The 14934-nt window shown below is 40.9% G+C and overlaps 1 protein-coding gene across 1 annotated transcript in view; it reads left to right on the top strand.

Moving 5' to 3' along the window:
• TRPM6 (transient receptor potential cation channel subfamily M member 6) overlaps positions 1-14934 on the top strand; it is a 58017-nt gene that overhangs the window by 32178 nt on the left and 10905 nt on the right. The window contains exons 22-27 of the mRNA XM_014886308.2: positions 52-77; positions 1850-1900; positions 11090-11155; positions 13550-13836; positions 14099-14181; positions 14719-14924. Of these exons, the coding sequence (XP_014741794.2) occupies positions 52-77; positions 1850-1900; positions 11090-11155; positions 13550-13836; positions 14099-14181; positions 14719-14924 (719 nt within the window). The remainder of the gene's footprint in view (positions 1-51; positions 78-1849; positions 1901-11089; positions 11156-13549; positions 13837-14098; positions 14182-14718; positions 14925-14934) is intronic.

The following is a 14934-nucleotide window of genomic DNA, read 5'->3' as shown; positions in this document are numbered from 1 at the left end:
CTTAATGACAGAAATGTTGGATTAAAATATCAAATATTTGCTTTTAAACAGATTGAGAACTCCAGAGGAAACTGACAGTAAGTTTTTCATTGCTTGTCACTCATTTTAATTCCCATCTGCAATTCTCATGCTGACAATTCAGAAGTATAAAATCCAAAAAAGAAGTTAATTTACTGTAGTTGAAGATTATAGCGCAGATATTGTTTCATGTGTTAGTAACTAATTTGCACTTTAAAGTGAAAGATTTTTTTATGAGAAACATGTTTTTCTAATAACAGCTGCATAATCTTAAAAGAAAAGAATTAATTTTTACTCTAGTTTGCCCAGTAATGTTGTCCTTTCAGCAGAAAGAAATACTTTAAGATGTTGCTTTGATCCTTGACAGTCCAAGTGATCTCCTGGGTTAAACCAGGGTGTATGTCTGAAGATAGATTATGATATAAGATTTTTAATGTATGCTTGATTGTTCAAATTGCAATTATGTGCAATATCTCTGTTTGTGTTGTTTACCTGATATTCTGAAATATGTGGAGGACTGAATTTATTATGAACTATCCAATGAAGAAACTCAAGGTTTTAGTGAGGAACCGCTTCGTTCCTCAAAAGCAGAGTGTTAGCAAACTTCACTGGTATTGTGTTTTAGTCCATCTCCCAGTTTTCCTGGCATGACTCTTAGCTATAAAAGGCTGAACAGCTGGGCATCTATCTCTTTTGAGATCAGGTGTGGTGCAGGAATGACTTGCTCCTAGTCTTATCTCCAAGTGCTTCTCTTTTTGGGTCCATTTGTGCACAAGACACTGCTCTGCTGAAGCATTCTGCTGCAAGTAGAGTGAATAGTAAGGCTGCTCTCTGGAGCACACCATTCTTTTTATTAAAATCCAGTTTTCCCATTATCAAAAGGCCCCTTTTCATGTTTTGTTTTTTTGCAACATACAAAATGCTGCAAAAGTAGATAGGTCCAGCAAGAAAATCTCGCAAGGGACTTTGAATCACTAAGGGAATGAAAAATACTAATCCTTCCCCTAATATCCATAGATGTTTTCGTGTAAGAACTCTTTCACTAGAAAAGGGAATAGAGTAGAATACACCAAGAAGAAAAGTGTAAAGTTCAAAAACTTTGGTGAACATTGCTTTGATTATGTAAATTTTTGAAAACTAATAGCATTATGGTGTATACATATACATTGAAATCTGGCATTTAGAAGGATGGTTTTCCAAGAGAAGTAAATTATTTCATCTAGTTAATGAAAATGTGTTCATTATTCTTGGTTGTATTAAAAAGACCTTTTTATAATGCAAAGATTTTTGGACCAAATTTGATCTGAGTCTATTAAATATGTAACCACCAAAAAAGTTTGTCTGCTTATATTTTAACAGCACTTTGGACGCTCTGGGTTAATGGGACAGTATTAGTATAACTTTGGTGCAACAAAACCACCCTACCAGTAGTATAACTTTGATAGAGTTAATGGAATGCTTCATGGCTGAGGATGGAGTTGGAAAACTCGTGTCTTTGGAAGGCCATGAAGCATTATGGATAGCAAAGTGCTTTTCATATCCCAGGGGTCTAGCTGGCTTAATATGTCCTTGAGGTTAATACCTCATTTTCCTCACCATTTCCTTGAATAAATAAGTCATGGCTATATTACACTGATGACTAAAATTTGCCAATATGCCGTACATGATAGCGTAGTTAAAGCCCATAAGTAATTCTCCTCTTTAGAATACTGAGCCAACAATTCTGATTAATCTGTTTTGTGACAAACTCTGGGATGCAAGGAATTAAAAATATCATGCATTTGTGTCTGCTATAATAATTAATACAACAATCCTTTAAACATTATTTCAGATATCTTCTCCTGCTTGAAAACATCTCAAGATTTGCATCTTCACTACTCAGGTAAGCAGGTGGCACAAAAATGACAGCTGAGGAATTTAAGAAATTAAAAACAACATTAGTTCTCCCTTTGTCATCTACTGTGATTTTCATTTTGAGGACTTGCACGATTGCCCAGTGCTAAGAAGGTTCTATGTTAATTCATGTCTTAAGACTTCAATGAAAAATTATTAATTTTCTTTTTCCTGTTGATTATTGCTTCATTCTGAGTATTTATGGCAAATCCAGAGCAGAATGTAGATAATCACTTTCGAAATATCAGTGGAAGTCATGAATACAGGTCAGATTCCTGAGCGGGCAGAAGAGGAACTCTTGTTTATAGCTGTCAGTCTCCTCATGCTTCCCAAACCCTCCTTTGTACTTTCTGGAATTCTTTTCTTCAGTTAATTGGTCCTGTACTACTTAATCTGCGTTTGTATATCTATGAACTCCTGAAAATCTGGCGGGAAATAAATCCTTTGACTGCTAATTGCCTGCAGTGCTGCCTTTCCCTGAGCTGGGAGTGTAGAGATTTTCCCACCAGGCTGGGATAGTTTTTCCAGGAGAGGAGAGCAGGAATTGCCAGTAGATGTCACCACTGCCCACGGGAATTGGCCTCTGTTACAGGCAGGGCTGGAACAAACCAGAACCATTAGCAGCCTTCTTGAATTCAAAATCTACACAGTTTCCACGGGGATTGATCCCTCCTTCCTTATGAGTTGACAAATGTCTTCGGAGGTTTTCAATGTAGGTTTTCTTTCCTCAGGACAGAATTTAGCCAACTAGGCCCAAAAATCCTCCACTAGAATTCTATACCATATACTGCTTTCGTGTTATTCTTACTGTCGATTTGAGCAAGCAAATATAATCCTGCCTCTCTGCATCCCCAAAAGAACTATATCTTTGTCCCAAGTTTGGCAGCAGCTGCAAGTCCATATCACATGGCTGCTCAAAGTTCTAGAGTGGCTGGCAGGGTCTGGCAGACGGCACAGATTTTAGCAGCTCTTCTGTTCACATCCTTCTTCCTACTATGAACTAATTTCATGATCAGTATGCTCTTAGTGCAGCATCAAAGGAAGATCTTGTTTTTCAGTCCCTGCTCCAACACTGCTCAGACAATGTAACTAGCTCCCGGTAAATTTGGTATATGTAAACAGCCTTGAACTGGATATGAAGTGCAGATCTCAAGTGAGGGTCCCACTCCATGGGGTGGATGTGTCATGGGTGCCCTTTGCTCTGCCCATCTGGGCTCAATAATCTCCAATTAAACTTTGCTCAAAGAAGTAATCCTAAAAGATAGATAGATGATGTCCAAACTCTGTAAGTTCCAAAAGCTCCAGAGTTTGTTACCATGGCTTTTTTGTTACACTGCAGAGAAACGCAGCTGCTGTGGTTGACTCTCTCCTTTGGACAATGATTTTGGCTTCATCCATTGAATAGGGAAATTAGACAGTGGGAACTGTAGCATCCAAGTTGCCTCACAGTTTTAGGAGTGCCTTACTTTACACCTCTCTCCACCTTCCTGATAACTTAGTTATCGTGAAGACAAATCCATAAATATTTGGTTGACTCTTTGAAGTTTTAAAGGTGTTTGCCTGAGAAATAGGCTGCAAGTTAAGGAGATACAATAATGTTACTGATACTTTTTGGCAAGAAGCCTGAATGAAGAAAGAGTACTCTGTACAGGGGAAGTTTGGATTTTCCTGTCGTACCTTGCTAAATCTCCAGGTGCTTCTAACCCTGACAGACAATGGAGGCAGTTGGGGTCAAGGCATCTCACCAGCACAGTGTGAGTGCGAGTGTTGCTGCTCTGGAGTTGGCAGGAGCAGGATGCAAAAGTAGCTGTTTCTGAAAGGAGGAGGACGAGGAGATAGCAGAATTCTTCTATGCAGGGTGCAAGGGGCTTTCCCAGAGAATCTGTTTCTTTGTAAGGAGGGAATTCGTGAACAGGTGAAATATGATGGGTTGATATCCTGGTTCCAGCCAGGAGGGGACATGGCTATGACCTGGAGGTTATTCTGTACCAATTCACATAATTTTCTAGTGGTGGAGAAGGGGGTCCCTCCCATGTTGGGGTAGCAGAGGTTCACTTGTTGCTGGTTTCCATGTAGTGAGTATTCACATGTGAATCATTTGCCTCTCTTGAACCCTCTGTTATTAAAACTGCTCTGTTACTTTCATTTTCCTATTTCATTGCTGTTTCCAGTAAATTGATCTTATCTAAACCCACGGTCTTTAATTGTTGTGTCTCCAATCCTCTCCATTCTTCAGCTGGGAGGAGAGGGAGGGTGAGGGGGGAAGTGAACAAGCAGAGCAGGGTCTGGAATGTTTCAGTGGGAACACTGAACTGGGATACACCATTTCTAAACCACAACAACCTTATTTAGTGTTCCACATGAAACATGAAGAGCTGAGATAACAACAGATCTGGTAAGAGTGGGTGGGAAACAAATATTTGTTGTATTAGGTGTGTCACAATATTGTTAACTAACCCTGTATGTTTCAGTGTAGGCACTATGTGCCTTGAGGTATTCCTTTTCAGAACAGGGAGAGTGTTCAGGATTGCTTTGTTGCTGAGCTGTGTGATATCAGCCTACGAAATGATAACCTCAAGGCCAGTGAGGGTCATTTGTGATGTGTATTCAGTGCTGGTCTTCTACCCTTACTTGGGGCACTGTCTTTGGGAAGCCATTAACCGTGTCCTGGGCTGTATCAGACACAGCATTTCCAGCTGGTCAAGGACATGATTGTCCTGCACTGGTGTGGTCTCACCTCGAGTACTGTGCATTCTGGGCACCACCACATAAAACAGACATTAAGCTGTTACAGAGCATCCAAAAGAGAGCCATGAGGTCTGGAGCAGAAGCCTTGTCAGGAGCTGCTGAAGGCACTTGGTCTGTTCAGCCAGGAGACCTCACCTCACAAGGGGAAGCAGAGGGGCAGGTACTGATCACCTCACTCTTGTGACCCGTGACAGGATTTGAGGAAATGGCATGAAGCAGAACAGGGAAGGATTATTTTCCCTGAGCCTTTCACTCCTTTTTTCCTCCTTGAGGCCTGTTACAACAGCTTTGGAGGATTTTGAATTCCCTTTGGATATTAGGGAAAGCATGCTTTTGTTGCTAAGTCTGCCGGATCTCTTCAGTGCAGCCTTACACCCTGATTAGAAAAAGGGATTCTTAGGAGGGTCTTTCAGAGATCCACCCTGAGGATGGATAGTCATGATTGGCCTGTAATATGGGAGAAAATGGGCCAGCTTTTGAAGGATTATTCTGCTTCAGTAGCTTGGAAGTTCATCCCTGAACAGCTACAGGACCCTGTTAAAGCAGCAGAATATTTGAAAGAAAAATGCTGTGGCAGCTCCAGAGAAATGCAAAGTTCTGCAGTGTGCAGGGCCCTGGTTACTATTTATCAGACACTGCTCACAGTACTAGACAGCACCCTCAGAGGGAAGAGGAGGAAAGCAGAGAAAGATGCATTGTCGCCACTCAAACTGCAGCTGAACTGCAGGAACAACCCATGCTAGTACCAGTTGCTCCTATACAGAAGAAGAAATTCAAGCCTAAACTGTTTGCATACTGAAGAGGAAGCAGGGCCCACAGAATGGGAAGCAGAACCAGAGAAAATGACCCCCTAGGTGAGCAGCAAGATATGGGAAAATTTTTCAGCCACTATTCGGGAGAGTCCCTGCTGGCCTGGCAGTTCTGATGTTGGGATATCACGGTCCATGGTATGGAACTATATGATAGTGCAACCAAGCAACTGGGGTCCCTGTCCCAGGATCTGGGAATTGATAAAAGATTGAGAATAGAACAGAAACTCTCAGAGGCGACTCCTGTCAAGTATGAGGGAAGGGTGACTACCCACCTCCAGCAATATGAAGATCATCTTTTTTCCTCCCTACTGGCCTGCACCTTGGCTGTAGAAAGGTGCCTCTGCAGGGCCTCCCTGTTTTTGAAGGAGTCAACAGCTCCTTCCAGTTTTGTATCATATGTGAATATGCATCACATCAAGCAAGCTAAAGAGGAAATTTTCCATGCCTTACCAGTATGGACCAGAGTCTCTGCTATTGGGAGCAAGTACCCCTCTGCTCAAGAGATAGTATACACCATGAGGTAACCTGGGCTTGGTTTTTTCTGTGTATGTGACCATGGAGAGGACATGAGGTGGTAGGATGGAAAACCCATATCTGCCTGGCAGCAGAGGTATTTGAGTTGAGAGGAAGAACAAACACCAAATGTTACTCTGGTTTCCAGTGAACAAGTCCTCAGACAGAATAGGAGGGCTGATGTTACTTCCAGTCCTCTTGAAGGGACCTTCAGCTCATATTTACAAGAAGTGAACAGTGATTACTCTGACCAGAATTAGAGGGGTCCTTCCTCCAGCTGGGTGGAGGAAAGGGACAATCAGATCTATTGGACTATGTGGATCCAATGGCTTGGCAGATCAGACCCACAAGAACCTAAGTCTTTAGCTGACACAGGTGCACAGTGTACCTTGTCATCAAGGTGTGTGGGGGCAGAATCCATCTCTGTTTCTGAGGTGACAGGGGGAACTGGACAGCTGACTGTACTGGAAATGAATGGCAGAAACACGCCATTGTGACTGGCCCAGAGGCCCTGTGCATCCTTGGCAGAGGTTACCTCAGGAGAGGGTATTTCAAGGATCCAAAAGGGCATCACTGGACTTTTGGGAGACCTGTAGAGACAGAAGAAATTAAAGAGCTGAATACCTTGTCTGTTCTCTCAGTGGACCCTTCTGCTCTGGGACCACTGAGGATTGATGAAGAACAGGTACAGATGGCTGCCACAACAGTGCTGTGTTGGCAATATCACACCAAACAGGATCCTGTGACCCCCATCTGTGAAGTGATTCCTGAACTGGAGAGTCAGGGACTGGTCAGCAAGACTTGCTCACTCTTTAATGGCCCTATGTGGCCAGTGCGTAAGTCCAGTGGAGAGTGGAGACTGTCAATAGACTGTCAGTGGTCTGAAGGAAGTCACATCACCACTGGGTGCTGCTGGACATGGTGGAACTCCAGTATGAACTGGAGTCCAAGGTAGCAAAGTGGTGCAACCATTATTTGATGGGACTATATGATGTGTTTTTTCTTGTTCTTTAGCAGCAGAGTGCAGGCCATAGTTTCTTTCATTTGGAGGGACGTCCAGTACACCTGGAACCAGCTGCACAAGAGGTGGAAATACAGCCTCAATATTTGTGTAGGATTGATCCAGACTGCTCTGGAAAATGAAGAGGCTACAGAACATTTGCAATACATAAATGAAATCAACTTGTGAGACAGCACAGCAGAGGAAGCTTTTGAGAAAGGGTAGAAGATCATCCAAATTGTCCTGAAGGCCAGTCCTGCCATAAAGCACAGTAAGGTTTAGAGACCTGTCCAGGAGATTTAGTTTTCAGAAGTAAAATAGCGAGATGGACATTGTCAGATTCCAAGGGACATAGTCAGCAAAATAGCACCTATGTCCCCACCAACCAGCAACAAGAATACACAGGCTGTCCTACACACTTTGAGATTTTGGAGAATGCATAGTCTAGATTACAGTCAGATCATGAGTTCTGTCGATCTGGTCACTCAGAAAAAGAATTATTTTAAGTGGAATCCTGAAAAACAACAAGGTTTTGAACAAATGAAACGGGAGATTAATGTGTAGCAGTAGCTCCTAGGCCAGTTAGAACAGGATAAGATGTGAAAACTACTCTACACTGCAGATGGGGAGAATGGTCCTTCCTGGAGACTCTGACAAAACAAACTTGAGGATGATCCCTGTGGTTCTCGAGTCAGGAATACAAAGGACTCAAGGCTGCTGCACCCCAACTGAAAAGATCCTGGCAGCTTATGAAGGGGCTCGAGCTGCTTCAGAAGTGATTGGCACCAAAGCTCAGCTCCTCCTGGCACCCTGACTGCCACTGCTGGGCTGGATGTTCCAAAGAGAATTCCATTTACACATCATGCTACTGATACTACATGGAGTAAGTCAATTGCTCTGATCATACAACAAGGTTCAATAGGAAATCCCAATCACCCAGGGATCTTGGAAGTCATCACAAATTGGCTCAAAGGTGAAAATTTTGGAATACCATTGGAAGACAAGGAGGGAAAGGTGACTCGTGCTAAGGAGGTCCCACCACATAATCAGTTATCATAAAGTGAAAAGTGATATTGACTCTTCACTGATGCTTCCTGCTGTAATGGAGAGACAAAAATGGGAAGCTGCTGTGTTGGAGTCCCATGTAGCAAGCTGCAGAATCTATGGAGGGACAAAGTGGATCAAGTCAGGTTGCAGAGCAGAAAACAATCCAGCTGTCTTTAGATATCACTGAATGAGAGGCATGGCCAGTGCTCTACCTCTATACTGACTCATGAATGGTAGCAAATGCTCTGTAGGGGTGGCTTGAGTAGTGGAAAAAGATAAATAAACAGTGCAGAGGTAAACCCATCTGGGCTGCTGAACTGTGGAAAGACATCAGTGCTTAAGTAGAGAAGCTGGCTGTAAAAGCAGGTCATGTAGATCCACATACACCCAGGAGTTAGCCTGGTGAAGAACATTATAACAATGAACTGGTGGATCAGGCTGCCAAGATTAAAGTTTCTCAGGTGGATCTGGACTGGCAGCATAAGAGTGAATTATTTCTGGCTCATTGGGCCCCTGACACCTCAGGTCATCAGGAAAGAGATGCAATATACAGATAGGCTTGTGGTAGAGGGGTGGACACGAACATAGACACTATTTATAACTGTGAATTGAAAAGAGGGAAAAGCCTCTGTGGTATGGGGAGACCTGGCAGATTGATTATATTGCAAATGTGCCAAGGCAAGCTCTATGTATACATACAATTAAAAAACCACTGGATGGCTGGAAATGTACTCTGTGCCTCACACCACTGCCCAGAACACCATCTTGGCCTTTGGAAAGCAAATGCTGTGGTGACAGCAGAAAGAGATCAGTCAGACAACAGGACCCATTTCAAAAATAGCTTCGTAAAACCATGGGCCAGAGAACACAGTATTGAAGTGGATATAATTTTCCCTATCATGCATCAGCCTCTAAGTATGTTGAACAATAAAATCGATTGCTAAAAACCACATTGTTGGGACCTTCAAATATTGGGATTTACATTTAGCAAAAACCATCTAGTTGACATTAGAGGCTCCACCAATCAAGCTTAATCAAAACTCCCATATACTGTAGAAGGGGATAAAGCCCCTGTGGTACATATGAGGAATATGTTCAGGAGATCAGTTTGGATTAGTTCTGTCTCAAACAAAGGAAACCCACCCATGGGATTGTTTTTGCTCAATGACCTGATTGCTCTTGTAGAGTAATGCAAATGGATGGGGAAACACAATGTGTACCTGAAGGGGATTTGACTTTTGAGTGAGAACAGTCTGTAGTATTGAACTGTGTGTGTATTGTTGGTTGCTGAATGACCCTGCCACTGTGTGCCGTAACCATGGACAGTGAGTATGGACTGCTCCAGATACACCAGTCATGAGCTTGTGATGCAGCTTGCAACCACCCAACAGCACACCAACCCTCCTGCCCTGGAGGACATCCAGAGCAGATAGAACTCACAGTCGTGGACTCAGTGACATCTTGGAGGGATGGCAATTGATAATAGAAAAGATACCTGTGCTTGTGTACATTTACATCTATATCTATGTGTGCAGTTGGAAGATATATGACTTAGGCATGAAGGACATAGTACAGAAGAAGAGTGTCTCTGACTTTTTGGCAAGTGCCTGGAGTTCTGTGAAATCCTGCTGTTTGTCTCAGCTAGGGAGAAGGTGTAGGTGATATAGATTAACTAATCTGTGTTGAATTATCTTGAAAAAAATGGGAACTTTTGGTTATCCCTAGTGCTTTCTAAATTTTAGCTAACTATCATCATGCATGTGACAATAGAACGGAAGTATTTCCTACAGTGCCAGTCTGCCACAACTCTGTAATTCTCCGCTGACTAAAATTATTTCATTATTTTTTTCCCCAAGAGTGTAGGAGGCTTGCTTCTCCAGCTTGATTTTGCCGAGCATTGACTCAACCCAATGTAATTTTCCCGTGTTGAAAAAATAGAGTGCAGACCTAATTTCATGGCGTCTGGGTATCAAGAAGTGCCTTACTAAAGCAGCTTGCTTCCTACATTTCCTTCAGGTTATTTTGGGGTTTGGTTTTGGTTTATTGGTTAGCTGGTTGGTTTTTAAAAATCTGTTTCTTTGTCACCAGTTAGTTCTCTCTCATCTCCACTGAAAACTGTCTCTTTTAGAATGCACATCTCCAGAGTCTTGCAGATGTTTACATCTAACCTGCCCCTAAATGGACAAATAGTACAGCTGAGGTCTGAGGCAATCATTGTGTTTGGGTTGTTGAAGTATGTTCAGTTTCTTAAAAGAGGAAAAGTGAAGAATTTATCTTCATTTCCTAGGGTATATTAATTTCTGAAATGTCTAAAGGAGAACTGTCAGCTGTCACTATAAATTACACTGAAGTTAATCCTGTAGAAGAGACTGAGCCTGTTGAAGCCTGTGTGAGAGCAACGATTGAATTTGGAATCTGGGTTATTATTCCATATTGAAACCTTTAATGCTGAGTTTCTGTTATCTTTCTGTCCTGTTTCTGACTAGGACAGGGTTAATTGTTTGCAGAAGCCAACCAGGGACCTGGCTAGGCACCAGAGGTTGTTCTCTATAGGGTCAGGTCATTGCCAAGGCTTGGGGGGAAGGGAATCTCTTCTGGGGAGGAGGGGTCCCTTCTGGATCAAAGTAGTGTGGTCTTGTCTATTGTCAGGGGTTTCTGTGTGAATCATTCATTTTTTTGTGCCCTTTGTCATTAGTTTGTTGTTACTGTTCATTTCCTTATCTCGTTGCTGTTTCCAGATTCTTATCTCAAGCCATGATCTTTACCTTTTGTGTTTCCAATTCTCCTCTCCAGCCCCAACAGGGGGAAGGACAGAGGAGGAGGAGGAGTGAGCAAACAGTGCATGGTTTGACATGTTTCAGTGGGAACATTAAATTGGGGAATATAATTCCTGAAACACAGCAGTGTGCAAAGGGGAGATGCTGTCTGGGTGAAACAAATGATGACAAGATATGACATAGTGCTGCCTCCTCCTTGTACTCTACAGTCAAGTGCAGTGTTTTTGAAACTTAGCCAGCTTGTTTATTCAATCTAGCAGTGAAATCTATGTTCTTTGCAGCTGTTGAAAGGAACAACTTAATGAGACTTGCTCAGACCATACCATTTACACCAGTCCAGCTCTTTGGTGAGTACCAATTTCTTGTTTATATGTTTTGCTTTATAAATAGTTGGTGCATTATCTTTTAAAAACTGTGTTTGAGATATTTTCTTGGATTTCTTTCAACAATTCTTATTTTCTGAAAGAGACAAAACAAGATAGAATTGTAGTAGTGCAGTAGTTTTTGTTTGGAGGTCACTTTGTCCAACTCCTTCCATGGTCCATTCAGATCAGATTGCTGAGGCACTGTCGAATTGCATTTTGATTATGTCTATGGATGGAGACTCCTCATTTTCATTGGGCAACCTCTTCCAGTGTTTGATTGACCTAATCATGAATCTAGTGGTTTTCCCTGTATTTGTTGGGGTTTCCCTTGCTGTAGCTTGCTGTATGTTAGTATTCATGAGATTACTGTCAACCTCAGAGATGAGCCTAACGCCATCTTTTATGTAAGCGATGTATCCATCCTTAGGATAGCTGAAGACAGCCAGAAGTTTCCTCTTAACTTTGATAACTTCATTCTTTCTGTTTCTCTTTCACACACACAAACACAGACATACATGTAAATCTGTGTATAGGATATGCCATCAAGAAAAAAAAAAAGAGGTAGTGATTTAAAGAGCATTATTTGTTTATCTGTCACAGAAAACTTTAGCGTCTTTAGTGTCAAGGAAAAAAATCTTTGCTGTAACTGAAGAGTGGTAGAGCATAATCCATACATTTTGGGAAAGAATTCTGAAAATAGTGTGCAATATTTGCTTAGAGCAGCAGAAGCTCTGTGTCAAGACTGTTAATATCTAGTTGGTGACTTCTCAATGGGTAAAATATCTTGTCTCACAGCAATGAATTGGTGAAACTTGCAGTATCATAGGATTTCTTGTGACCTGATTGATGTAGATAATTAATATAGCCATGGCCATACTGAGAATTCTAATCTTTGAAGCTCCTAGGAGATACCTTTCTAGGTATTAAACTGTCAAAGGTAATAATATGAAGATTTAATGTAAGATTAAAAACTGTGTCTAGTTATTCTATCTTTATTCAGGTGTCTTTTATGTAAGGTACTGTATAGTACTTTTATGTAAGGTACTTTTCCAGTTGCTTTATTTTAAGTTAAAATGTGCTTAAATTGCTGGATTCAACAGCATCTGCATTTGTGCTAATTGGTGATCGGCAAACTCAAGAGTGGGAAGGAAATCTAATAGTCTGAATCCAGTTTGTGATTGCACATAATAGTCTTTGTCATTTTGGCAATTTAGTTACCTCTTTACGCTTGCCAGAACAAACCTGTTTCATGTTGATTAATGTTACAAATAATGTTAGTTGTAGGAAGGAAAGCCAGGTTTAAAAGAAATAAGTCCACTTTGCTGTTAGGGTACAAATGGCAACAGAAGAGTGTTGTTAATCCTGCTGCAACATAGGAATGCCACTACAACTCTCCAGGGGGAAACAGAGTGCAACCACGTTAAAGCTCGCTAGGTTCTGCTTGCAGAAAAAATGTTACTAGCAGGAGCAGAACATCTTAAACGTTTCATCATTGCAAATAACATTGGAATTTCTAGAAAAATAGCAAAATACCTATTTAAAATACCAAAACTATAAGCTTCCTGATAATTTGCTTTAGCTTGTTCTCCTGGAAATGTCATTTTCAATCTAATTTCCCTGGCTCATCACATCATGATCAAGTCACCACTTTTGAAACAACTCAGCTGTCTGTGGCAAAAAGTGGCACTCTCAACTACAGTCAATATTGTATCAACTACAAAATTAAATCCCTTTAATACTCAATAACTATTTGCCTTGCTGTTATGATTTTTTCCCCTAGATTTATTTTTAACTATTATACTAACAGTTTTTAAGATTTGAATTCAGATATTCTGCTCCTGCAAGTTTGTTTGGGTGTTGTTTTTTGGGGTTTACTCCGTGAAGCAAAGTTAAAAGAAAAATACAGGGAGTGTTCCACAGACTATGATTAACCTAAGTCTTATTATTCCTCTTCCACATAAGTGCATAAAGAGAGAGAATCACACACAGGATATTTAGAGTTCATATATTGGAGATAAAAATGGTGACCCTTTAAAAATATGTTTTTTTAAAAAGACTGCTATAAACTGGAGTATCAGTGAGCTTTGTTTTGTGGAAGAATCCAGGAAGTCTTGAATTTATCTTTGTTTAGAGGCTTAATACAAGCTCTTTGGACCACCTATTATCATAGTAGAAGAATGAATGTACTAAATGTAAGTTTAGGCTGGAGGAGTTTTCAGACAGATGAATAGTTATGATAAAAAGGATCACTTTTTAAAAAAGTATGGCTTAGAAAAGTGTGTACAAAGGTATGTTATTTAAAAACACCAAATGAAAACGCTGTTCTCTCCTGTTTCTGCAAATGACTGTTGCTAATAAAACTTCTTTTTATTTAAGCTGGAGAGGAAGTGACAGTCTATCAACTAGAAGAAAGTTCACCTATGAATCTCGACAAAAGCATGTCTTCCTGGTCCCAGTGTGGCACAACTGCAATGATCCAAGTCCTGTCACAGGAGGAGATGGATGGGGGTCTGCGGAGGGCCATGAAGGTCATTTGTACTTGGTCTGAGAATGATGTATTAAAGCTGGGACAAGTATTTATTGTGAAATCTTTCCTGCCAGAGGTGGTTCAAACTTGGCAAAAGATCTTTCACCATGGCACAGTATTACATCTCTGTCTGAGGGTGAGTTCAGACCTAAAGGAACTCTGACTGACCTAGCCTGATGTTAGACTGCTTACTTGTTAATGTCTTCAACAAGGCTGCCATGTGTTTTGATGTTATCTTTTGGACAGAAAAAAGCTTTTGAGGAAGATATGTCTCCCATTTGTAAAAAATTATTATCTAATCAGGGCATGAATGCGTTTGTTTGTTTTTTGTTGACAAATTCATGACACCTTTCTTGCTGAAAATGAAGTGGTGTTTACAACAGTATCTTTTTTTTCAGGAGATTCAACAGCAACGGGTTGCCCAGAAGTTAATCTATACCTTCAATCAAGTGAAGCCTCATACTATTCCCTATACTCCAAGGTAAATTCAGTGTCTTTAAGTACTAGATGAAAGAGGTTTCTCTTTTCATTCTCCTTTTCTATTGTGGATTGCAATGATAATGCAGTGGTAATGATAATGCCTAAGGATAGTTAATGAACTTTTAAGAGGAAAGGTAGGCAGCTTTGAAGTTTGTCTTTGTAGCTACATGTAGTGGTAAAATAAACATTCTGTTCCTTAGACTTAAGTAAGAATTGCTTTTTATATAATTAACTAAAACAATTTGATGTAGCTCATTTACAGTGGACTAGGATAAATCAGATTATGTTATTTGTTCATAAACTATACTTTCTGATCGGGTGCTTTTTTTTTAAGAGTTGTCAGACCAAGAAAGCCTTTGTTCTCTCTACCATTTGGTACCTAATGTTGCTGAAAATACTCCAGCTAAAGAGCACATGTCTTCCTTTTTGGTATATTTGTTCTGCATCTTGCTAGTTGCTGACTGTGAGGATGCTTATTACCTTGCCAGCTGCTGACAGACAGTATTTCTAGTTAAAGTTTTATATCTAAAACTTCCAGGTTCCTGGAAGTTTTCCTCATCTACTGCCATTCAGCAAACCAGTGGTTGACCATCGAGAAGTACATGACTGGTGAATTTCGGAAATACAACAACAACAATGGAGATGAGATTACTCCCATCAGCTTGCTGGAAGAGCTGATGCTGGCCTTCTCTCACTGGACCTATGTCTACACCCGTGGGGAGCTCCTTGTCCTGGATTTGCAAGGTGGCTGCTA

The sequence above is a fragment of the Sturnus vulgaris genome, chromosome Z (genome assembly GCF_052056855.1).
Source record: "Sturnus vulgaris isolate bStuVul1 chromosome Z, bStuVul1.hap1, whole genome shotgun sequence".
Classification (NCBI taxonomy): Eukaryota; Metazoa; Chordata; class Aves; order Passeriformes; family Sturnidae; genus Sturnus; species Sturnus vulgaris.
The sequence above is the reverse complement of the archived record's forward strand: the minus strand, read 5'-3'. Positions and strand labels throughout refer to the sequence as shown.